This window comes from Leptodactylus fuscus, chromosome 6, assembly GCF_031893055.1.
Source record: "Leptodactylus fuscus isolate aLepFus1 chromosome 6, aLepFus1.hap2, whole genome shotgun sequence".
In the NCBI taxonomy this organism is placed as follows: Eukaryota; Metazoa; Chordata; class Amphibia; order Anura; family Leptodactylidae; genus Leptodactylus; species Leptodactylus fuscus.
Window position 1 is genome coordinate 123,669,430 of NC_134270.1, and position 26,572 is coordinate 123,696,001.

Here is a 26,572-nt window from a genome sequence, read left to right on the forward strand (position 1 = left end):
TTAACCACACGTATGTAACATTCTTTTGTAAACTGTCTATTGGTGTTTCTAAGGATAATCCTTTGGTATGTTAGTTCGAGCACAGAAGGAGTTAACACCTTGAGACAGTGTAATTATATTCTAGAGTCTGGAGAGCTGCAGCGGAGTTATTTGTGGTAGGTTTCTCAGAGTATTCTGCTGCGAGGATACTGTACTCGCACTTGGCAGATCAGCCACCACCTCTGACACACCTTGTTGGTATAATATGAATGAGGAGCGAGTTGTTATTCAAAATAATAACACCAAGGTGCAGGATTGAGCAATGGGAAACGTACTTAATGAGATGACACAACCCTCTAGCCTCGCTAGGCAACTCCCACTCTGGAAGACATAAAGTACACTAGCAAAGATACTCTTGTGCTACAGAGCAGCCGTGCCGATGAGACTTGATGCTTGCTAAAGCTCCTCAGCTGATGTAATCATGAGCCACTACACTAGCAGCTTCTTATCATCCACTCCTGTAGTAAATGGAGGCTTAGGTGGGTCCTACAGCTCCTCATCATACAGTATTGGTGGTGCAAGTCAGTTCTCAATATCCAGATCCAGCTCGGTTTCTTCTGGCATCGGAAGTTATAACCACACCAAGGATTATGGAGAAAGTCTACTATCCAACAATGGCAAGGAGACCATGAAAAACTTAAATGACCGTCTTGCTTCATACTTGGAGAAGGTTCGATCACTAGAAGAGGCCAATGCTGATTTGGAGAATAAAATCCAAGAATGGCATAAAAACAAGACACAGACCAAGAAAAAAGACTACAGCTCGTATGAGAAGACTATTGCAGAACTTCAATCGCAGGTACAGTATGAGATGGAAAATGTGTCTATAATATATATACTCGTACAATGTTCTTGATGCTTGACAGTAGGCCTCTGTAACATTGTACTAGGTATAACTAGTCATTGCATATCTATACAACAATTGTATATCTATACATCGCATATCTATACAGTCAGGTGTCAAGGGAAAATAAGTGACAACATATGTGTAAGCAGTAATGGTAGCCATATCAGTTGTCACCAAGTCTTCCAGGAAAAAGTGATATCTTATATGGTAAACTGGAGAACTGATGGGTTTGAATATCCTGGTAATTCTATAGCTTCATATAGCTTACTTTTTGTAAGATGCCTCTTTGACATTTCCCACTGTCATGTCTTGTTGTGTCTGTCTTACTCACTATGGTCACGATGATGACGTATTCTTCACTCCCTCACATTGGTTAATCCCTTAAGATGTGAAAGCTTCTATTACAGCCTGTCTCTCTTGTCTCATCCTTTCATCTTCCTAAACAAATCTCTTTCATAATCCATAGGTTCCACCAATGTTATCATCACAGGTAACATATAGATACAGGTGTAGTTATATATGTATATAGGGACGAAGTAATTAATTGTTGGGATTTTGAAGACCTTGTCATTGATATTCATCACAGTTGTCAAGCTGTTAAAAATCTAAATCTCATTTTGGAGAGGTGAAGAGAGCAGAAAATATGGTTACCATTACAGGCTTCACTACGGTTATCACCAAGTTTGAGTCTGGAGAGCTAACAGTAGAACTTGCGGGTGCTAATTGTGCCCACTAAAAGATACCCAAACTGACTACTAGTGGCCTCCAACTTGTGTCTTCACATATGTTAATGAGTGAATATACTAAATATACTACAGGCTCCCTTGCTCTAAATGTGTTAAACCCAAATGCAGCTCCGGAATCTTCTTTTTTAGCAAGTATGATCAGATACATTTTGGATATAATCACAGTTTTATTAAAGAAATAAAAGGAAAGTAGCAAAAACAATGTACATCTGGATCTACAAGACTTGAGACCAGCTCCAGAAGTATGTACCGCAAGTCATGACATTGGGCACCTCTTTACCACTTCCCACTCAGAAAGCATGGATTCCCACCCATGGCCATGGGCACCTTCCTTACATTAACTTTGGACAAACACAATGAGTACTTCCATCAGTACTGATGAAAGCACTCATTGGTGATACAGGTGCCTCCAAAAGCAAGTGATGCTTCCTCTTTAGTCCAGTTTCTAAATCATTGTATGTGGTGGTACTGAGGGTTCAAATATATTGTTGTGTGGGGGATCTGAGAGGGTCAATATTCTGTGTATGGGGGCTGTAATGGGGACATTATACTGCATTCGGGGGCACTTAGGTAGACATTATACTGGGTGTTTGTGGAGGCACTGAGAAAGGTGTTATACTATGTGTGGGAGCACATGAGGGTGATAATATGGTGTGTGGGGCACTGGTGAGGCCATTATTCTGTGTGTGGAGCACTGAGGGGGCATTATACTTTGTAGTAAATGATCAGAAACACTGTTCTATAGAATATTCAAATGTAGCTACTAAAGTTAACTACTAGAACCCTATGCTCTTAACATAGTGCACTCTGCAAATATGATAAGTGTACTCATTGTCAGATTAGCCCACCAGAGTAACACGTCTTGGTGGGACCAGGCTCTAACACAATAATGGTCCAATTGAAGACAGCCCAATTTGAAGGGCACCATCATTTTTTATTTTCTAGAATCATTTTATCTGGTATGTCTAAGGAACCTCAGTTCAATTTTAGGTGTGCTTTACGTTCATAATGCTAGTGCTGGTTAGCTCTGGTGTTGCTACATCTTTAAGATGTTTGCTTTCTATAGGCCTCATCCACATCCACATCTTACATATCTTTTTGCATGAACCTGAAATTCTGCATGCATTTAATCTTTATGTATTTCATCTCCCTTTAAGTGTCTTCAGATCCTTCAGGAACATTGGGGATTCCATGTGTCATTATGCATAGCTATGTGCATAAGCTTTTGCCATACATCAAATGTCCTCTGTGTGATCTTCTATGTTGATATGTCACATATCTAATGAATAGGATAATTTTCACTAACACATAACTTTCACTACTAGATATTATAACATAATCTTCAGTGGTAGATTCAGAGACATTGAACTTGAAGATAAAATAGAGAAATACAGGACATCTGCTTATAGGTAAAACAATAGCTGGCTATTCTCACTAGACTAATGTCAGCCAAACCCACCCATGTTGTCGGAATCAGCTGACCATCTAATGTGTATAGGAGTGTCCCACTTTTTTCCATGTGACAGGTGTTGAGGAATGAAGAATTGGGCTCTTGGATTTCAAGATGCCCAATACTTTTGTTTTCAGGGAAAATAAGCTACTACTAATAGTGGTGTCTGGTAGCAGTTTAACTCCCAAATGCACATCTAGTTGAGCGGAGCATGCATATGCATAGAAGGCTGGAAGCAAATATGATTCTAATCTATTATGGATGCTATCAACAAATGTGAAATGTTCAGAAATATATTGGGTATAATACACCTACCCAATAAACCAATCACTACTTAATACAATGATTAATAAATTCACTCCCTGCATTACTGAGTTAATAAATATCATTGAACCTCCTTTGTAGTTCTATACAGTAAATTACTTGCATGTTCTGTAAAATGGCAATATATAATAGTGGCCCCATATTAACTGGTTGCAGAAAGAACAATCTATGTAAAACAAGTAATTGGTTCTAAGACCCTACACTCCCCCAAAACTAGGAAAAAATGAAAAAAATAACAATTCAATGACAAATATTATATATGCATATTGTAGGTGGATCAGATCTTTCTTCTTGTATTTGATATCCATATTGCTTCCTATTATTGTGGGTCCAAGAAGACCATGGATGAACATATAGGTTATGCTGAGCTGCTATGGCCCACTAAGGACTGATCTAGAATGTTGATCAATAAAATCTGGGTTTCCTCAGTTTAAGACCCATGTATGATTACAAATATAGAGATCATCTAGAAACGTCCATGTGTTGAGGATTAGTATCGGTAGACAATGTGGACCACTTTTGGACAAGCTACCTTTATGTTCCCATTTCAAGTACCACCTATATCTTGGTTATTCATTTTCGTTTCAGTTTACACTGAAATTGTCAATTTCATAGTAAGGATAAGTAGATATGTTTAGGGTTTGTCACAGCAGTGTATTTGAGATCAAAACCAGAGATGAAGTGAAAAAAGAGAACATCTGTCCCTTATTGGTTCCTCCCCTTGAAGAACTACATCTAGAGATGAGCGAACACTGTTCGGATCAGCCGATCCGAACAGCACGCACCCATAGAAATGAATGGAAGCGCCTGTGACGCCGGCCGGCCGCCGGCAAAGTCAGTGTCATAGGTGCTTTCATTCATTTCTATGGGTGCGTGCTGTTCGGATCGGCCGATCCGAACAGTGTTCGCTCATCTCTAACTACATCTGCTTTTGACCTCAAAAACTACACAAAAACATGAATGTGTCTCCTTGACCATATCTTCACACACCTTGAGGGTATCATACATACAGTAATAACTATAAACATGGACGTTGCTATGTATATATGGAGAAGCCAAACTCGGTAATGGATGTTCACTTGACAGATGGTGCTTAAGTATACATATTGCTAAGTATTATTAGATATATATCAGATTTGGTCTAGATTTGAGACCTTGTCAATGTGAAATTACAGAAGTCCTCTGTTTAGACAAGTCATTGCATCAGTATGTCTTGCTCTTATTTTAGCAGCGGTGAAGATCCTAGGATAACTCAAAGTATTTCAAAGACATTTATAGAATATATCTCAAATGATCAGATCTTCAAATCAGAATCCCTTTTCTGGATTTATATAATCCCATTTCCAAACTGACCATATTTCTAAAGAGGTTGACGAAGACTCTGAGGAAAGAAAAGTCCCACTTCTTGTTATGAGATCTGAGGATCAAGAACTGTGCATTCCTCCTTAAAGGGAGTCTGTCACCAGAACCCAACACAACAACCCAACACAGATACATAAGCTAGGGAAGAATCCATATATTTGATGTTTCATGGGAAATTTTCATCACTTTGAACAATCACCTAGTTATGAAAATCATGGAAATATACAGTATCTATGTAGATAAGATATCTGATAACATGGAAGAATAGCTAAATTCTGCAAATATCAAGTTAACGCTATACTCATAACTAAATACCTTTTGGTGTCTGAAAACCTGGGACTTCCCCCAAGTTTATCAGAATGTGGTCAGTCAGTCGTTTCCAAAAACAGGGCTGAAATGTAACCGCTCACAAATGTCTGTAGCTCTTTGTGTAAAGTTCCCTCAATGGGGATGTAATTTCAGATGAGCAGACAGAAGAAATTCATAGAACAATAATTCAGTACCATGGTATTGTGCTGTTGACATAACTTCTTCATTTTCATACATAGACAATGACTTCTGCTCTAAGCAGAAAGCCAGAGATGTATGTTTACAGCGGAAAAACACATAACACTGGCATCCTAAGACTACGAAATGGTATAGTATGGCTCGTAATATAACACTCATAGATTTTTATGGTCCGTACATGCAGTTTTATGCATTCCATTTTAAAGTAAACATTCTATGTAGAGTATACCTATAGATTGTATGAAGAGTACTCCTATAGATATCTAAATATATGGATATATATCCATATGGACTAGTCCAGGATTTGTGCATGCAGCTTGAGACCTACACATAAGACTTTTGTCTAAAGATGTTATGTCATTTTATAGGCATACCAGTTTATAGGTATCTAAAATGAGCCAAAGGTCCCTCAGCCACATAAAAAGGCACCAGTATTATAAATGTCACATGGTTGGGGGAAGACATACAGATTTTGAAGCTCCAAGTTAAAGTTACGCTTTGTGGTCATTAGATTTATAGTCAATATTATCCACTAAAGTACAGTATCAATGTCTATTATAATATATATATATATATATATATATATATATATACAGTATGTATATATGTATATATACAGCACATGTATAAAGTGGGTTAATATCTTTTGGAGGCTTTTAAATATAGGGAATGTACTAAATGTGTGAACATCATTGCCTATATAGCATATTTACTCTCCAAAATGTTGCTAAGGAGAGAGCATGATTGAAAATGGACAATGGAGACTGAAATACAAATGACTATGACCCAGATACGTAAGTTGAAGCTCTTGGGTCCCAGTGCAAATTCTGTAACAGGACCGCCATCTATAAGTGCCATATATTATATGGATATATAATATCTATATAATCCATATGTGATACTCAAGCCCTAGGGCGTAGGTGTAATGGCTACAGGGCATCTACACTCCATTTAGCAATGTCCCTAGGTCGCCTATCATACAATATTGCTACTTACTGTACTGTACAGAGGTGGAGATAGAAAGGATAAGCTACATGATGCTATACATTTACTGTTTTGATCCTTGTACACTTTGGTCAGAGATTGGATTGTTGTCCTTCTCAGAATCTGTCCGAAGTAGCATTTTACCCCTTAAAGGGGTTGTCCATTTACTTCCTAACATGTATCTGATCACTGGTGGTCTGAAAGCTAGGAGCCCAAGCGTTCATGGGAATGGGTACCCACATGTTTGCATTAGTGCTTCATCTCAATGTGTGACCACCGTTTCATCATTTCTTTGAAACTGCTGGAACTGCACCCCTGCTCCATTAACATGGAGAGCTGGCCCACGTTCTCCTGATTGCTGAGGGTCCCATAATGATCAGACAGTTACATCCTATTCTGTTGTTGGACAACACCTTTATGTTATTGGGTCCAAGATGTTCAAGACATCTGGGAGAGCCTTATTATGTGCGTATGGCTGCTTAATCATAGCTTTTAATGCACATTGCTTGGGGGTAGAATCGTGTAGATTAGCTCACCTTTGTTGAAATAATACCTAACCTAGCCTAATTAGGTAATAAAAAAACTCATCTGAATTATCCTACTGAGCTCTATCTATGAGAGATGGAAGGTATGATCTAGCCCAGCATGGAATGCTGCTAAACACACGGCATTCTCTGGTCTTGCCACATCCATATATATAGGGTGACCGTGCCTTGTAATTACTATAATTGTATACACATCTAAAAGGCCAAAAAAGAAGATTAGTCATAATTACACTTTTATGAGTTTGTGAGCAATGTGGTTTTGTTGTTCATAGGCTGTGAAGGATTACACTTTAGCTACAGCACAAAAGCTATACAATACCCTGTATATGTCTACATGTACTCCATGATAGATTTTCTCAGTGGCTTTTACTTCACATGGGGTATTTTGGTCAGGATTTTGAGGCCGTCTTCGCCTCAAAATCCTGACCAAAAAGACAGCTCCCATTGATGAAGTCAATGGGAGCTGTCAGGTCTTTTTTCTGGGAGCCGTTTGTTCTGGCTCCTGGAAAAAAGAACGGATATTCTCATTCTTCAGGCTGATTCTCCTTGCGAATCCGCCTGAAGACACTCCCTCCTCCTGACTAGGCCCATTCATTGGGCCTAATCTGGGATGGAGTGTGCGGCTTGATCTCAGTTCACAGCACCAGTCGCGGCTACCCATTTTTTGGTCTGGAACCTGGTGAGGCCTCTGCCTCAGTTTCCCGGACCAAAAAACCCTGTGTGCACTCAGCCTAAGAAGAGAACCATGCTTGTCTAATGGAACTGGGTCTTTGTTTTATTCTCTACCACTTGTCAACATTTGACTGTAGACTTGGAATGCAATGGATTGCAATGAATTTGCCAATATTTTCTCTTCTTAAGGTAGAATAGTTATGGCAGTTTATGGTCGAAAGGATGAGAACCAAAAATAATACTATGCATCAATTCACACTTGAAATCTCTACAAACCATACGCTAATTCCTCCCAAATCTAGTAATAGTAGTAGAAGTATGCCACATATTGTGTTATTTTAGTGGTAAAAGACTAGACTTCTATATGGAGTGCTCCATTGCACTGTGATCTTTTTTAGAGACCTCCGCTATATCATCTTCCTACGGACTTAAACTGGACGGTAGTAAAGATCACCCCAACCATGAGAAAAAAATGGAGGGGATTTCTTATGATTCTGTACGCCAGTCTTAATCAATTATTCCTCTGGCTTGATATCCACCTGATTTGTGATGGGAGTGCAAGAGAAACAACATGGCGCATCTTTGGTACAAGAAAGGGCTGTGTGCCATAGGTGCACTACATTTATATCCACCAACACCAGTAAACTGGCATAGATGGGTTAGTAAATTCCCTCCATTGTATGTACCATCCTCTAACGTGTTTTGTGGTCAGGGTTGAAATGAAATTGCAGAGAGAAGTGATCACTTAGCTTTCGGGCATTGCTAACTGTGCAGGTAATTGGCTTTGTATTGTTGGATGGTTGCGGCATACTGCCTATTCTTTCTGTTGTTCACTGTCACTACTTGTCTAGAACTTGCTAATCAGGTAATTATAATGATTTCAATGGCATGACGGAGAAGATTCTGATGTAAGAATTATTATATTTTTACTTAAACAATGTGTAGGCAAGTTTGGGAAATAATTTTAGTTTCTCGCTAATAGAATTTTTCAGTTGACTTCTGACGCCAGTCAAATGAAGGCATTCAAGTGACTGGATGGAAGAGACAGCTTTTTGGGTGCATCTCTTGATGAGTGACAGCAAGAATGTAAACAGCTAGATGACTGGACACAATAGTAATATAAAGCCTTCGAGCAATACACATGTAGTAGTGCTGACTTTGCCGTTTGGCACAAACACTGTTGGACTGGCCTATAAGAACAAGGTATTCTGATGGTCTATGCAAATATTCAGTATTTGAGATCAAGATTGAGTATTTTGAGATTAAGATGGGATTAATAATGTTGAAGGGAGTCTCCCCGGCTGCAGTTATGACAGCATGAAGAACCTAAGCCCGTAGTCTTGTAAACATGGAAGTGGTTGTCTAGACCCAATAAACCTTGCCATGGATTATTCAGATTTGTTTGGAGACAGGAAGATACATATTTTTTATCTTCATTGCAAGTTTTTCATTACAGGATTTATCAATATTCATGTCATATAAATTAAAGAAATTGTTCATTATTCGTTATTGTTTCTTTTTTGTTAGGGAGCGTTCACACTACCGTCAGTGTCTGACAGGTAGCGTCCGCTGCTAGTGTCCGTTCAAAATCTCACACGGACATTAGCTATGTCCGTGACACTTTTCATTCATTTAAATGGTGATCGGGTGCATTCTTTTGCACTCCGTGCCAGTCCTTAACTGTCCGTTTGTAAAGATGTCTGACTTTTCAAGCGGACAGAAAAAACCTACATGTCGGGTTTTTCTGTCCGCTTGAGAAGTCGGACATCTTTACAAACGGACAGCTAAGGACAGGCACGGAGTGCAAAAGAATGCACCCGATCGCCATTTAAATGAATGAAAAGTGTCACGGTCACAGCTAGTGTCCGCTCCTAATGTCCGTGCGAGATTTTGAACGGACACTAGAAGCGGACACTACCTGTCGGACAATGACGGTAGTGTGACCGCTCCCTTAACAGCCAGGTTTTTCCCTGTGGGTTTACAGTAAGGGTTTATCCTCTTGTGTCACTACTGTAGGCCAAGTAAAGTATTATGTATGATTTATTAGACTTTAGACCGAGGGCCGGTGTGTCTGCAATGGTTTATTAGCAGAGATTCTGAATGAAAGCCTCTCCGCTAATTCCCCAGAATATACTTTCTTATCCAAATTATTCTATTAAGGTTTATTAATCTTTGTCCAAAGATTGAAAATAGAGCAGAATTTTTTGATATCTAATTTGTGACTTTTTATACTCTCTTTCTCTGTATATCTACTCCCTTTTTAATGTTTGTCTATCTATCCACAACAAATGTCCACCATGCGTACAGTGCCAGCTATGATTTTAGAAGTATAAAGATACCGTATGATCCCCCCAGATCCCTTAGGTCTCACCAAGATCTCAGTACAGAACATCATGTAGTCTCCAATAATCACAATAGCTTTAGTTAATAGGTAATAGGTTCTTTTTTTGTTCTTCCTACGGCATGGGAATAACATACTTCTATGTTTATGTGACATTGGCTTAATCATAAGTTACACCACATACTGTACTACTACTAGAACTTTCTCTGTCCTAATAGACCAATCTTTAACCACCTTGTCAACTGAAGGAAAATTATGTAACCACAATTTATGTGCAAACATAGCAAAACTGTTAGCGTTAAGATCTGTGCCGCAATATAAAATTAATAAAAGAAGGTCACCCACCTACTATGTAACATGTATAATACTGCCATCTTATGCATCATAGGGAGTCTTGAGCACCATCAAACACCAAAGTCTGGATGCAGTTGCTGGCTTAACCCCTCTCCAGATGGCTTCTCTGCTTATAACTTTACAGCTTTATTACGTCATTGGCCTATTCTTGGAAGTTTGCAGTGTCACTTACCCCTTCGAGGAGCTATGTCTCCTACAGCTTACAACATCTCTTTAGTCTACAGTATGCTACTTTTGGTGAGGTGTGGGACCAAGAGCTGCACTTTGCTGAGCCTGGGAGAGTGACTTGAGCAAACATTTACATTTACCCTCTCCCCAGAACAAGCCATTATGTCCATGCTTCTAGCTACCCCTCCCATATGGACCACTTGCTGAGGTGTGGCCCCTCTCCCACCCCCACACCACCTCATAACACATCCTCTTCCCCTTTTTTCTTCTTTCTTATCTGATCTGTCCTTTCCACTTTTTCCCTTTCTCGGGACTTTTCCTTTATATGGATGTAATGTTTCTTTATATGAGACTCCACATAAACTTACATATCATGTGGCATCCCTATGGTTCCATATTTCACATCCATAAATGCTTTTTAACCCCAGAGGACAGCTTGTTGTATAGTCAAACCAGATTTATCTCCGGCATGGCCATGTGCTTGAATGGGATTTTTCAATATCTTGGCTTTACCAGCTACATGTATATCAGGCATTGCTCACTTATTCAAGATCAGCACAGTATCCCCATTAAAATATATGAATACATTTGCTTTTATTTGGTTCTAAAGGACCCACCCAAATTACCCATTGTAGCAGTAAATCCCTAATCCTGCAATCAAGAACGTAAGGGCATTGTACCCATGGGCCATTGTACTATCACAAGCGGGCAGCCTGGTATCAGCAGGTCAGTGTACATTGATTTTTGAGGTCAGGCTTCATATACAATTAATAGTTACTTGAATAGATGTTTTGTGTGAACGCTGTTCACATGGTAGGTCTGAATGGGTCCCACCCTTGATCGCTCAGATAATATTACAGATGGATGGATTAACACATTTACATTAGCAAGTTATTGCTGGAACTTCAAACACCGAGCCCACGCCTTGTCAGTGACACAAACTAGCAAAACACCAAGTTCATCTTCTAGTAAACGCTTCTGACACTATAGAGTCATAGTGTTCATGTAATTACATTACCCGCTCGGGATTTTATAGAGACCAGTGAAATACTGTATTGTTATGATTGTCGAAACACTTTTTTTTTATCTACGAACAATTTATAGATAGACTGTAATATCATAAAATGAGGTTATTGGGGGTCTTCATCTTCATTCTTCCTGATATATCTCCTAATATAGGTTAGTCATGGAAATCCTGGAAGAACTGGCTCTCTTTCTGCACCTGTTTGACGCTTGGCTTCTGACATGGTTCCAGATTGGCTCCATGGCCTTCTTGCTATAGAACACTCTATTTCATACGAACTAAAAAATCTTTAGCCAACATAAAGTGGTTAACCCAAAACGACAACCCTCATTCATTTGAATGCATGCCATGTAAAACTATTATGTGACTATCCATAGCTGCTCCTTAAAATATCAGCTGAGGATGAGCATTACTGTCTTATTGCAGTGAAAGGGAGATCCCTATAATAAATTTGTCAATCTAAAGATCTCCAAGTCAAACGGTAAAGTTACATGCTGTGTAGGGTTGAGCCGATCTTGAGATTTCAAGATCGATTTTAAAATCCGATTTCCAATCATTTTCCAGCTGATCCCGATCTCGATCGTGAAATTTGCTCGATTGCCAATCGGAATCCGATCTTTTCCGATCCCGATCGCTCAACCCTAATGCTGTGCCTACTTTATCTCAGAGACACATGAAGGTCACAACAGTCAAGTCCTTAATCAATTACTGTGTCTTAAAGTCTTTTCTATGTGTTCCCTGTGTACTTATGTTGTAAAGCAGGTGGGATCATATCAATCGATTGGCAACATACTGTAGCTGCCCTATTCTAAACCTTTAGATTATATCATCAGCCATAAACCTGACCAAGTAGGCTTCATAGTTCACACTAACATAGATTGTGCATTAGATACACTCACCGGCCACTTTATTAGGTACACCATGCTAGTAACGGGTTGGACCCCCTTTTGCCTTCAGAACTGCCTCAATTCTTCGTGGCACAGATTCAACAAGGTGCTGGAAGCATTCCTCAGAGATTTTGGTCCATATTGACATGATGGCATCACACAGTTACCGCAGATTTGTCGGCTGCACATCCATGATGCGAATCTCCCGTTCCACCACATCCCAAAGATGCTCTATTGGATTGAGATCTGGTGACTGTGGAAGCCATTGGAGTACAGTGAACTCATTGTCATGTTCAAGAAACCAGTCTGAGATGATTCCAGCTTTATGACATGGGGCATTATCCTGCTTAAAGTAGCCATCAGATGTTGGGTACATTGTGGTCATAAAGGGATGGACATGGTCAGCAACAATACTCAGGTAGGCTTTGGCATTGCAACGATGCTCAATTGGTACCAAGGGGCCCAAAGAGTGCCAAGAAAATATTCCCCACACCATGACACCACCACCACCAGCCTGAACCGTTGATACAAGGCAGGATGGATCCATGCTTTCATGTTGTTGACACCAAATTCTGACCCTACCATCCGAATGTCGCAGCAGAAATCGAGACTCATCAGACCAGGCAACGTTTTTCCAATCTTCAATTGTCCAATTTCGATGAGCTTGTGCAAATTGTAGCCTCAGTTTCCTGTTCTTAGCTGAAAGGAGTGGCACCCGGTGTGGTCTTCTGCTGCTGTAGCCCATCTGCCTCAAAGTTTGACGTACTGTGCGTTCAGAGATGCTCTTCTGGCTACCTTGGTTGTAACGGGTGGCTATTTGAGTCACTGCTGCCTTTCTATCAGCTCAAACCAGTCTGGCCATTCTCCTCTGACCTCTGGCATCAACAACGCATTTCCGCCCACAGAACTGCCGCTCACTGGATGTTTTTTCTTTTTCGGACCATTCTCTGTAAACCCTAGAGATGGTTGTGCGTGAAAATCCCAGTAGATCAGCAGTTTCTGAAATACTCAGACCAGCCCTTCTGGCACCAACAACCATGCCACGTTCAAAGGCACTCAAATCACCTTTCTTCCCCATACTGATGCTCGGTTTGAACTGCAGGAGATTGTCTTGACCATGTCTACATGCCTAAATGCACTGAGTTGCCGCCATGTGATTGGCTGATTAGAAATTAAGTGTTAACGAGCAGTTGGACAGGTGTACCTAATAAAGTGGCCGGTGAGTGTATATAGGAGACATAGTACTGTACCATGTATGGAGCAGGTATGGTACTTTCATAAGATTTCGTCATGTGATGATCAAGTATAATATTCTCTCACAGACCACCCTGAAAGTGAGAGAAGCTTAAATAAAGACTATGCTTGTCAATTTAAGTGATAAAAGTTTATCTCATCTCATATATTACACAAATGTACAAATGAGAATGCTCCTCAAGCATCACTCCCTGGAGAAGACCACTTCCCTATCCAGACCAGATTTTTAGTTCCACCATTTATTATGCTTATTAATCTGACCATCTTCTTGAGAAGACCATTCCTCAAGAAGACCACTTAAAGCACAATCTTGGGGGCTCACCTTAAATAGGTCTATGTGTATACTGTATGATGTTTTAGGAGTAGTGGCCATGGGGATAGACTTTTCCAAACTTGTCAGTGATAAAGGATAACTAACAACTTCTCAGACTGAAATAACTTCTCTTAGACAACAAAAGATAGAACATCATAGACTCCAATGTGTACGATACGCAAGGTAGCTGAAAGCTAGACAGATTAAAGTAGACTATAATGTAGTATTTTTATTTTATCCATCCATTCATATAGTTATTTTTCATTTTGTTCACAGCTTATTAATGGACATGTAAATGGCGCCAAATTAACGCTACAAATGGAGAATGCCAAACTTGCCTCTGACGACTTCAAGCGCAAGTAAGTAAATGGGTTTTGTATCTAGTTGCTCTTATTTTTAATCTCATTTACTGCATAAGATACCTGTCATATATTGTTTACCAGGAATTTTTTAGATCTGGTGTTTCCTACACCAGATTTAATAAATTCTACAACCTCTTAGTACCGTAATCTCATCTCTAGTGGTTCCATGCACTGCAATTGAAATTTACATTAGCCAGTGGCCGGTGTAGCTTTCAGCTCAAATTCACACCTATTTTCTGATTAGTTCCTTAATAAATTGGGTTATCTTGGGTTAGCTTTGGTGCTTGTGTGAGTCTAGTATCCAGTGTTGACTATCATATATCCATAGACTTGCTTCTCACACATAAAATATCTACGTCTCCAAATCTTGTTCAGACTTATATATGCATAATGTTGTTATATCTGTAAACACACAGTCACTTACATTATAATATAGAGTTTGATTCAGATGAGCAAACAAGACAACTGGCAAAACAAGGTTACACACCCTTATTATATTTAGTCTATTTAGAACCTAAATTAGTGATAACGATCCTCATGTTGTAATAGTGCACATGTACTTTCATCCAGTTTGCTACTGAACATACAACTTATAGTGTGCATTGCCACATACACCTGAACACAAACTTTACAAATAGTAAATGACACGCAGCAGCTTATTGCTCAGGGCTCGTTCACATCTGCGCCCGGTCTCCGTTCTGCAGGTTTCCGTTTCCTGCACAAAACAGAGGCAGGAGACGGAAACCTGCAGGACTCTTTCTCACCCATTCATTTGAATGGGTTTCAAAGCTGTCTGTCCGTGAGCGGCGGTGAGCGTTTTATGCTCTCCGCCGCAAAACCATTTTTTTTTTTATCCGGACACAGAGTTGAACATGCAGTACTCTTTGTCCGGTTTAAAAAATCTGGTTTTGCGGCGGAGAGCATAAAACGCTCACCGCCACTCACGGCCAGACCCGGTCAGTGGTTTCCATCATCTTGCATGCAGAAGACGGAAACCACAGAATGGAGACCCGAACGCAGGTGTTACTTTGCAGTCACGTTTATGTCAACAACTCATTTCTGAAAATAGTTTGATAAAATAGAACTAAGTTCCCTAAAGACCTGGAGGTGAAGACTCTGAAAGGGCAACTGATTAACATGAAGTTTGTATAGTTGTCTAACAAATCTCAGCTAAATCGTTATAAAATAAACATATACCGTAGTCATTTTAGATTATTCTTTGAGGAAAACATCATTCAAAATTGATATGCATAGTTATGCCTACCACAGTGTCTGAATATTTCGGGCAAGGATTTTCTCAGACCCCCAAATTAAGCATAAAACAGCATATTATATGTGCCCAGAGTGTTCCATGTAGTGCTGAATATGTTTTCAAACTATGGTAGGAAACAGTACTAAACTCCCTGAAGGCTGTCGGTGAAACTTTTGTATTACTGTCAATTTTGTGCTGTGTTGCCATGAAAGTTCAATCCAACTATTACTGAATAAATAAACGTGAACATTTGTTCTAAAAATTATATTAATTCATATATTTATTCATATAATTACATAAAAACACTTATGCCCATGACTTATTGTATAGGGAAAAAGAACATTATTATTTGTTGGTCACCAAGTTACTTGTTAAAGGGCCACTACCTTTATCACACTACACAAGTTTCAGATGTAATGGTCTGTAGATAAGGTAAAATAAAAATTACCTTGGAGAATACCTTGTATTTCTGCCAACTTCCAATATGTGAAATGTTACACCAAGGTTAGAAATGTGGTAGTATACTCATAAATGATCTCACCCGAGGGATACAGTAATGCCCAAAATATTCTTTCTAGGAATTTGACTAAATGAGTTTGCTGTTGTGATACATCTAAATAAAAATAAGTGATAATTTAAGGCCCCTTCACACAGCGTAAGCTCTCGGCTCATTCCGAATCGTACACGCGAGCGCTTCTAAACACTTCCCATTCACTTCAATGGGAGCACGTGTAAAGCCGGCTTTACGAGCGCTCCCATTGAAGTGAATGTGAAGTGTTTAGAAGCGCTCGCGTGTACGGCTCGGAATGAGCCGAGCGCTTACGCCGTGTGAAGGGGCCGCAGAGTTTGTGCACAGGATTATATACAAAAAAATACCAGGACCAGTGTAGGCCCTGTATAAGGGTAATGTGTGGTATTACAGTTTAGCTGTTACCTATGATTCTACATTACAATCACTTTTCCCACTTTTCCTTACTACAATTATAGGATCTTTCTGCTGTTAGGTTATAAGAAACAGCATCACCTTTGCATACTGGTTCTGTCTGATATTGCACCTGAGATTGAGAATTACTCCAGCTGCAATACCAGACACCGCCAATGGACGAGGGTGGCACTATTTCGGGAAATAACAAGTATATTTTCTTTTTAAGCTCATATAATCCCTTTAGGATTCTCACCCAACTATAAATATTCTATATATTCTAGGTATGAAACAGAAAAAGCATTTCGTGCCGCTTTAGATGTAGATTTGGAAGGCCTTCGTAAGGTGATGGACAATCTCACTATCGTCAGAACAGACCTGGAGATGGAAATTGAAGGAATGAGGAAGCAGCTCATCTACATGAGGAAAAGCCATGAGGAGGTATTGTCTCACCCTGTATACTTTTTGTACAGATGTGTTATCATTGCTTAGGTGTGGACACAATATAAAAATTTGGGTAAGGCCTAATAAATAGGAACAATGTGGAGAAGACAAAAATGGAATGAGTAATATCTATATAAACCTGAATAGGCAATTCATCACTTAATATGACTGAGCAGAATACATAGTTGTGTACAATGTGTCTGGTTTCTATCGGCTTTCACCAGTCATAAAGAATCGAACAATTATAGTAAGATAACAAACCAATTGTTTATTCCAGACCTATGTGTCACTTCTATGATATGTCTGTATAATACAATAAACTATATCAGTCCATTATGCAGATATCATCTATGCGGTCAAAAGAATCCAGTTATTTCATTAGTACTATAAGAAGACAATAGATTTTTCACGAATATTTCAGCATAAATTCCAGGTCAAAATCTGTGTTAAATCTACATCCCATTATGTAGCATGTCATCATATTGTATTCAATTGGACTCATGAAAAATTAGATTCCATAACTAAGTTTGAGCCAAGAGTTAAGAGTGAACATATCTATAGGTGAAAAGACACTGATTCCAAATATGTGTTTTTGAACATCTTATTGCCACAGATCTGTTATTGATGACCTAGCCTTAGGATAGGAAAGCAATATTTTTAGCTACTAAGACCCCTTCTAGGGTTGGCTGTTTCCTTAGCATATAGTACATGGATAGGTTGGAAGGGATTGCTGTGGAGCACTAAGATTAACATTATATATCAAATTCAATGTGTTGTGCTACGTATTGATGTTTGGCTATCTCTCAATGGCCAAACAGTGTTGAACTGGGGTTTATTGGGCCCGCCAAAATAAATACCCTCTATCCATGAACATATCCACACTTAACTGCTATAACTGTATATTCAGGACACATTATTAAGGTTTAATAAGCTATATGTGAATAACCAATAAGATATAATGATGGTACCAAAGTCAACTCCAAATGCAATTGTGTATTGTTGGACCTTTTTGGGACCTATTATCTATTCAAGCCTATCCAGAATATTCTCTAGTACTATGATAGGCCCATCTAAACCTGGAGACAAGGGTCAATTGACATGGCAACAACATCTTACATGTAGTTATGTAGTTAATCATACATTTGTATATTTTATAACTGACAATGGCCAGACTGCACTCCCTACAGGCTCCATAATGATTACTTGGTCTATGGTATATACTGTGGAAAGATAGATAGATAGATAGATAGATAGATAGATAGATAGATAGACAATAGATGCTTTTGTTGGAATTCAAATTTGCTTACATTTCTTTTTCCTATGAACCCCTATTTTTGCTGAGTATCCTCCAAATAACAAACACTTAATGTCTTTATAATGATGTAGGACATGAGACGAGCCCAAGCTCAGAAGGAAGGTTCTTCAGTCAATGTGGAAGTCGATGCTCCCAAGGGAGCTGACTTGGCCAAGATTATTGCTGATATGAGAAAACAATATGAAGCCATTATTGAGAAAAACCGCAGAGGTGTTGAAGAATGGTACAAACAACAGGTACGAGAAGGCTATTTACTGTACTATATGTAATGGAGACACAAAGGGCCTGGTAATTGTGGGATTCTACTTTTTGTTGTTCAAATTGATCTAAAAAGTTATGTGTTTTATACAATTGTGGTTGATTTCCCTCCTGTGGTCTTCAGTTGCTGTAATCTACGAGGGCTTTTACCCGACTGAAATATTTAATTTCATAATTTCTTACAGAAATGAGAGTAAGACTTTTTGGATTACAGTCAAAACTGTTCTCTAAAGGATATACTGTAGATCTTGCAAATCAGGCTTTGTCAAAGGACCTTGCCTGGACTGTATTGTAGGAAGTATACTGTGGCCCGAAAACTGCATTCCAATTCACTTGACTGTTTCAAATACAAAGCAGAACATTTTTATTATTTTTGCTTACTTCTATAGTGCCATCATTTTCCACAATGCTATGACAGGTATAGTAAACACTGTCCCAAGTAGGGCTCACAATCTAAACTCCCTAGCAATATATCTTTGGAGTGTGAGAGACCAGAGTTCCAAAGGCAAGCATGGGGAGAACATATAAACTCAATGCAGATTCTGTCCTGTCCTTAGCTGGATTCAAACCTAGGACACAAGTGTTGCAATGCAATAGTATTAACCATTGGGTTGTTTCACTGAAATCCTGTCTTCCTAACTACATCAGGGAAGACAGGCTTGCACATTCCAGTGAGCGCCCTCTATTGGTTTGCAACACTGAGGCAGCAACTGACTTCCCAATTACATAATGGAAGACAGATTTGCATATTCTTCCCATAGTCCCTTGCGAAGTGGAGTGCTAAAGGCTTAACAAGTCTCCACACACCTATATGGTGGTCTCTCCCCAAGGAGTGACAATATCCCCTTAATAGTATTAACCACTGAGCCAACTTGCTTCCCCACCTTCATCCAAGGATCCCACTAGAGCTCAAACAAATCCATTGACAATATTGAGGATGGCTATAGTTTTCCTCAATATGGAACTAATTCCCCCTTGCAGAACTTTGTTCATGAAATCATTGTCTAGTAGTATTATGTGGTGCCCTTGTATGGCAAAGTTGGGTTTGGTTTTTTTGCAGTGTATAATGTACATTAATGGATATGATAATATTATTTGGCCTACTATACTTTATCCTCCTACAAATGGAACCTACACATCTTTAGCTAAGATGTCTTGATCAGGCTATAATTTAAAGGATTTTTTTGTAAATTTTTTGTGATCTTGAATTTTTTTATTTTTAAATATTAATACAACAACCTCCAGGGATGGTTTTACCTTACTATACCATAGACATCAAATGACTGAAACGTTTCATAGAAAAAAAAAATCTGTTCCCCTAACTTTATTGCTTTTCCTTTATAAAACCTTGTGATTGTATGTTGGCATGTATATGAAGACAGACCTGTATTTATCTATAATTCGTGGCATGCTACTACCTGCTCTAGGCGTATATTAAATTTGCCTCATCTCCTTTGAATAATCTAATATAGCAATCTCCCATCTTGGCACTTGCTCTGTGCCAGTGCATGCCACTCAGATTAGTTTGATAGGAAAAAATGTTTGGTTTGTTCCATATTTTATGCTATTCTTATTTCATTTTGTCTGTAGTTATTTTGGCTTTCCTTCAAATTGGAACACGTTCACTCATTTGTATTTTACCTGTAGCGATGCAGGAACATAAATAATACTATTGTTAATGGAGTAAAAAAATGTATTGTGCTGCACAGAAACCTGGCCTCTCCTTACCCTACTTAGATCAATGTGGTTTTATACGCAAAGAGAATGATTCTTTGTGATGCCCATATGATAAATCTACTAGTACTCAAGTTATAGTGGCATATGGTGGCATAAAACAATGGTCAAAATGTGCCCATTCCATGAATTTCCAACACTCTTGGGCAAATCACCCATCTACTAACTAAATACAGTACAGTACTCTGGATTCTGGAGCCCTGCATTTGGGTGACCCTATTATAATTTCATCTTTGGTGGTATGTCCTTCAAAGGGATTGTTCCACCAAAACAACTCATCCACTATCCACAGGAAACTTAAAAAGTGGAAGATTGGTAGGAGTTCAACCACTAGGCCCCCCTTTCCCCATGATCATGAGAATAAGGTGTTTTGCTACTGAGTCTGAATGGAGAAGTGGTCCGAAAGGCATGCCCTACTTTTCTGAATTTCAGTGGGTCTACCTGAGATAGCCAAAGTTCCTCCACTCTCCTGTGGTTTCAACCACACCAACTCCATTCATACATGGGAGCAAAATATCCTCATTTTCATGATCATTAAGGGTCCCAGCAGTCAGTCTGCTATCAATCTGCAACTTATGTCCATCGTGTTGGACAACCCGTTTCCAGGTACATTAGTTTTCATGCCCTTTAGCGCAAAGAGTCAATAAAATTCTGTCTAATCCCTGCTAAACCATGTAAAGGATATGCAATTTTGTATTGTTGTCGCTGCCTTGGAGCATGTAAATTAAACGAAAAAAAAAAGAATAACTTTGCAAATAGTTTTTATAAGTATTCAGCTCCAGTACAGACTTGCTCCTTGGTTACAGACTAAATATAATCCTTGCATGCAGGCTTACCCTGAAGGTCCAGGCCCTATCTTAGTCTACATTGTATGGCTTGGTTTGGAGATGCACAAAAAAACTACAAAAATGGAAAAGATTCACATTCCTTGTAATTATTATAATATATGCTATTCTTTTCCAGTCATTGACAGTCCAGCAAGAAGTAAATACAAACACTGAAGCCCTACAAGAGAGCAAAAACCAGATCAAGACATTGAAGAGAACCCTACAGGAACTCGAAATCGAGCTTCAAGCTGAGATCAGTAGGGTGAGTGTTGTTCCATGGTCTTCTTTGTACTGTCATTCCTCATTGATTTTACGTCTACTGGCTTCTGCAAGTATTCAATATTCAAGCCCCCAAATTACAGAAAGCCGCTGATGCTCTGCATTTTGCATCATCCTTGGACCAAAACTAAAATTTCTTAGAACTGGAACACCAAACCATATTTTAGGAGACTGACAAAGTAGATTGATGAAACCTCTACTTCTCTGGTTGTCCATGTATTTAAAGGATATCTATTAAAATGAATGGACACCATGTAATATGGGGGGGAAAATGTTTGTCTGTTGGTGACTTCCAGTAACAAAATAACCAGCTTCCAAATGCAAGTGGCTGTCATGTGATAAGTTAACCCTTTTAATGGAAAGCAGATGGTAGAATTGATTTGCCAGGTTCAAAAGAAAAAAATATGGAAGTAACATATCTAAAAATGGTATGGACAGTAAAATGTATTTTCTAAAATTGTCTTCAAATACAAAACATACCCTAAATGAGGGAACCATAATTAGAATACTTATTCAGGACCCTAAGAGATTTGTGGTATCATGTGAGATTTCCTTGCATGTCTTCTTCTACCTTTGACAACTTTTTCCTGTTTTAAATCTTTTTCACAATTTTAACAGTAAACTACTTAATATTTTTTTAGAAAAATGGACTGGAACAAGCATTAAATGAGACCCAGAATCATTCAGCAGAACATCTTGAGAAGATCCAGGTGCTAATCTGCCAGTTGGAGGCTGAGTTGGGCAATGTCAGACACGATCTGGAACGACAAAACAATGAGTATAAGATTCTTCTGGATATAAAGAGTCGTCTAGAAAATGAAATTAACACATATCGACGATTGATTGATGGCAACAATAGCAGGTATGGTGGGAAAAAGAACATCACTGGTACCTTTTTGTGACAACTGGGGGTAATTTAGCATCAAAGGTAGCGGTTTCCTGGACTTAGCAGAGGTGTTGGTGGCGCTGGGTGCCAAATAAACAGCAAATTAGGTAATGGCAATCCAAAATAAGTGGCTTTATTCATCTTATAAGTGATAACAGGAACAAAAGTAACAAAGCAAACTAGCCCCACACAGGGCAATAATACTGAGGTTTCTTCTACGAGTCTGGCTCACACTGAGCTTAACCAAGTCACTTCTGGAATCCAGTGCTCTTGGAACAGACCTCCTTTCTGTCTCCAACTGCTCCACAGTACACCTGCTCCTGCAGGTCACCAGCAGCACTCTCCTGCTGTGTGCATTCCCTTTCTCAGGTATCGGTGTTGTCAAGGTCGTTTTAAATATCATTTGGCTTCAAGGTTTTGGGCTAGAACAAGTCTGCCTCATAGCATAGTGAACGGTTGAAGAGTTGATAACCAATGGTAAGCAAATTCGGACCAGAAAGTCATGATATCAATTATGATGTTATATACCATCTCAACTATGGAGAGGTCCACTGTAGTTCATAATTTGCCTTTTTGCTCTACACTATTAAGGTTACAAAAAATTATTTAACTGGTCTTATAAAATGTGCATCACCAACAGACTTCTAGCTAGAATAGAATGGTACCACTAGCAGTGACAACAGTACAATGTATCCTAGGGCCAATATACAGGTACCTACAAATATTACCTGGTGCTCATTCTCTAATTCCTAAAATATCACCAGCATTTGTGTCTCAATAGCTGCTGCTTAGCTGCCTAGCTCTTGTCTTTGATTGTTTCTGTCTTGGAGTCCTCTCAGGCCTTGCTTTAAACTATTGCTCTCAATTATAAGTGACTGGGGCCCAGGGAGGATGGATATGGGTTGGCCAGATTTTATGCCAAGATTTCAACTTATCCGATCAATGTGTCTACAGAATATATAAACTGGGTAGATTCAAATGAAGTATAATGAGTATATTGTTCCATTCCAGCGTTAGCTCAGGGCTCACCTCCCTCAGGGGCTCATGGAGGGATTCACCTGTTTCCCTGCGGGCCAGTCTGAGCTCGAGATGACCATATGACTCAGCCTTCCAGCTATAGCATTCGTGCCCAAAAATGTCACTGTTTCTCACCTTATGTTGTATCCTTACCATGTTTATACTATTTTTGGTTCACTTGCAATATATTTAACTTTCACAATAAATGCACAGAAATTATATTCAGCCTTTTTATATTGACTTATATTCCTGTTTTTTTTTTGTCTTTCTTTATTTCAGTGAGACATATACTCAGTCTACAGGTAATTATTATATCATTTTTAAGTCTCTATCTCTAGATAAATGACCTCTTGTCACTTGAAGGGTTCTATAACTACCATTATAATGAGGAGGCAGGTGGCCATCATTACATTCAGATCAACACTGGGCATCCTCCCTCCAGAACCCACCCCTGGTTCACACTAGCGTATGTATTCCATCCGGGTAGAGTCCGCATGGAGACCCCAAGGACAAAATACAATCACAATTGCAAGCGCGGTTCTGTCAAAGTGCATGGACCCCATAGACTATAATGGGGTCCATGTGCTTGCCGCACACTGCCCACACAAATGATTCGCATGGGCGGGGCCACACGGTGGCTCAGTGGTTAGCACTGCAGCCTTGCAGCGCTGGAGTCCTGGTGTTCAAATCCCGCCAAGGGCAAAAAACCATCTGCAAGGAGTTTGTATGTTCTCCCCATGTTTGCATGGATTTCCATCCCATATTCCAAAAAAAAAGACATACTGATAGGGAAAAATGTACATTGTGAGCTCTATGTGGGGCTCACAATCTACATTAAAAAAAAAAAAAAAAAAAAAAAATGATTCGCATGGATACCCCCCGGACGGAATACATATGTTAGTGTGACCAATCCTAACATAGCCATTGACCAAAAGAGCACTCAGGGGTGTAGCTAAAGACTTATGGACCCAGATACAAAAACTCAGCATGGGCTCCCTTGTGTAGCTTTTCTTCACAACCTTCAGCTGCATCCCACCCATACATTTTAGCAGCATTATACCATCCCCTGTGATCCCCCCACCACCACCACACTCACACACAGAATAATTCTGCCCCTTTGTGCCACAGTGTCCCCCACAGAATATTTCCTTGACTATATTTCTCTGATCATAAATGTTCATCTGTCTCACTCCAGTGCACCAGAGGGCAGGGGTAAACGGTCCAGATGTCCTATATGGACACATGTAAAGACTCCTACACAATGCTTAGCTTCTAAAATCTGTTTTTATTCACTATCTATGTTTCTCTACTTACCATAATAATTCAATCCTTCTGCTTCTTTAGATGCAAACAAAAAAGTCAAATCCATCGTTCAAGACATGGTCAATGGAAGAGTGGTGAACTCCAAAATTTCTGAGATACCACTGAAACTGTGATAGCCATGAACACTCAAGTCTTGGGATGCAATGCGTTTTACATCAAAAGCGGGCAACAGATACCCTGTTTACATGTGCCAATATTTATCATTATTGTACAGTGGGACTATTCTAATATATACCTGTCCAGAAAGATATTTATTGATGAGAACACGGGGGAACAATGTACAGCATGGAAGCTGTTTCTTACAAACAATGCCAGTTATACTCATATTATTCTGATCATATTATTTAGGTTACATTTTTTGATATGCTGGGCCTTTATGTAAGGGTTTCCTATAGGAACATGTTCCCGAAAATGTGATAACTTTATTTCTTTTTATTTTTTTAATATCTGAATCTGGCCTGTCATATGTCACATAAATACCCAAATACCATATGTAATGCGGTAATTGTGACAAAATATATCAGGAAAAGGAAATTTTAGATCCACTAATGATTTAGATCGACCCTCCAACTGCCTTACAAGGGTATTCTTGGCTATTAAAGGGAGATCCCAATCTTTGAGCCAAAACATGGCTCCAAAGAGTGGAGGACCCAGCACATTTGTGCAGTTGGCAGACCAGCTATGGAATTCAATATGCACTTCATATCCCATGTGGTGGACTTGCAAGGGAATCAAATAAAGTCTAAAGGTATTCCCAACAGATTTGCTGAAGATCCCAACGGTGGGATACCCTGTGATCACTTTAACCTTCGTAGTCCCTTCTAAAAAATATGGGATTACGCAAAGTAAACAACTTTTTTAATCTAGCCTTAAAAACTACTGTCAAGACGTAGAATTTATATAATCGGCCACTTCAACATGTTATTAAGGCTACATTCATAAGTCTATATTTAACTGGTTAAGTATTTTGGCTAGGCATGTGGTGTCCGCGATCTGTGAAAAAATTGGAAATAGATAAGTCTCACAGGTCCATTTTCACAGGCCCAATTCACCCCTTTGATGTGACTGGGTCAAAGAGAAAACCAATTCCACATGGATCCATACCAGTACAACCAGATAGATCCCATATCTATTGGATACCAGTATGGGGTCCAGCACTATACAGCACTATTTTTTCCATCCAGTGATGGAAAAAGATATATGGTATCCAAAATATTGTTGACCTCACCGATCACATGGTCAACATCAATAAAACAGTTATCATGAGAAATAAATAGTAATATAAAACCTGGAGAATGTTTCCATAATGTGTCCTCACTATTTAAGTACATAGGATAACTTATAGATATAAATTTATAGAATTTATAGAAATTTATTTTAATCATAGTTTTCATTTTTGATGAATGTTTGATATGTGAAAATACAGCAAAAATAGAAAACCAAAGCAATCAGAGCAATAAAAATTAGATAAATAAATTAGACTCAATCAGATTATAACGATTGTTAATTTCATTTTATTGACTTTTAATAGCTATATGCATTAATTGTTATGGCTCCAATTTTTGTAAATAGTGACAACAGGAAGTACGGCCATATTGGCTGTCACCTTTGATTTAGCTTATCAGATATTCACATTGTGTCATCAGGTGCAATTTGTAACAAAGTGGCACATGAGCTAAATGCAGGGTGACAAGCAATATGGCTGAATTCCTGTTGGTTTTGCTAAACAGTAACATGCCAATATCTCTGTCAATAAGTAAAATATACTTACCAGATTTGGCTGCTGCTCTGAGTTGTGATTCTTTCAGTTGTGGTAATTTTATGTTTTGCATGGATATCCCCTTCATATGGTGCACACAGTGCTGATCACGGCCATGTTTATTACCAGAAGTCACGGTAGACGAAGCAACTGGAAGACTGGTTAATTCAGTGGCCGTGACAGCTATAAAGGCCAAAGTCTCTTCTGCAAAGGGGAAGACACAGTGATGATAATTACTTTAAGGCTAAGGTCCCACGTAGTGAAACACAGCTAAAAACGCTGTGGTAAAAGGCTCAATAAACACAATGCCTTTTTTTCTGAAAAATTTTTGCTGCGATTTCTTTGCTTTTTTTCTTCCCGTATTAACTATATAGGGA

The 26,572-nt window shown here is 39.0% G+C and overlaps 1 protein-coding gene across 1 annotated transcript; it reads left to right on the plus strand.

Moving 5' to 3' along the window:
- The first annotated feature begins 359 nt into the window (after window positions 1–359).
- On the plus strand, window positions 360–24,778 carry LOC142209412 (keratin, type I cytoskeletal 19-like). Its single transcript, XM_075278402.1, has 7 exons — window positions 360–838; window positions 14,094–14,176; window positions 16,638–16,794; window positions 18,184–18,348; window positions 21,068–21,193; window positions 21,852–22,098; window positions 24,458–24,778. Exons 1-7 carry the CDS (start codon window positions 461–463, stop codon window positions 24,547–24,549), a joined length of 1,248 nt encoding a protein of 415 aa, XP_075134503.1. The 5' UTR covers window positions 360–460; the 3' UTR covers window positions 24,550–24,778.
- Window positions 24,779–26,572: the final 1,794 nt, after the last annotated feature.

Bases quoted from the DNA above. Each gene is read 5' to 3' on its own strand.
- LOC142209412 (XM_075278402.1), top strand. From the start codon at position 461: ATGAGCCACTACACTAGCAGCTTCTTATCATCCACTCCTGTAGTAAAT. The intron at 14,177-16,637 runs GTAAGTAAATGG...TATATATTCTAG, and splicing joins TCTGACGACTTCAAGCGCAA to GTATGAAACAGAAAAAGCAT. The intron at 22,099-24,457 runs GTACCTTTTTGT...CTGCTTCTTTAG, and splicing joins TGGGAAAAAGAACATCACTG to ATGCAAACAAAAAAGTCAAA.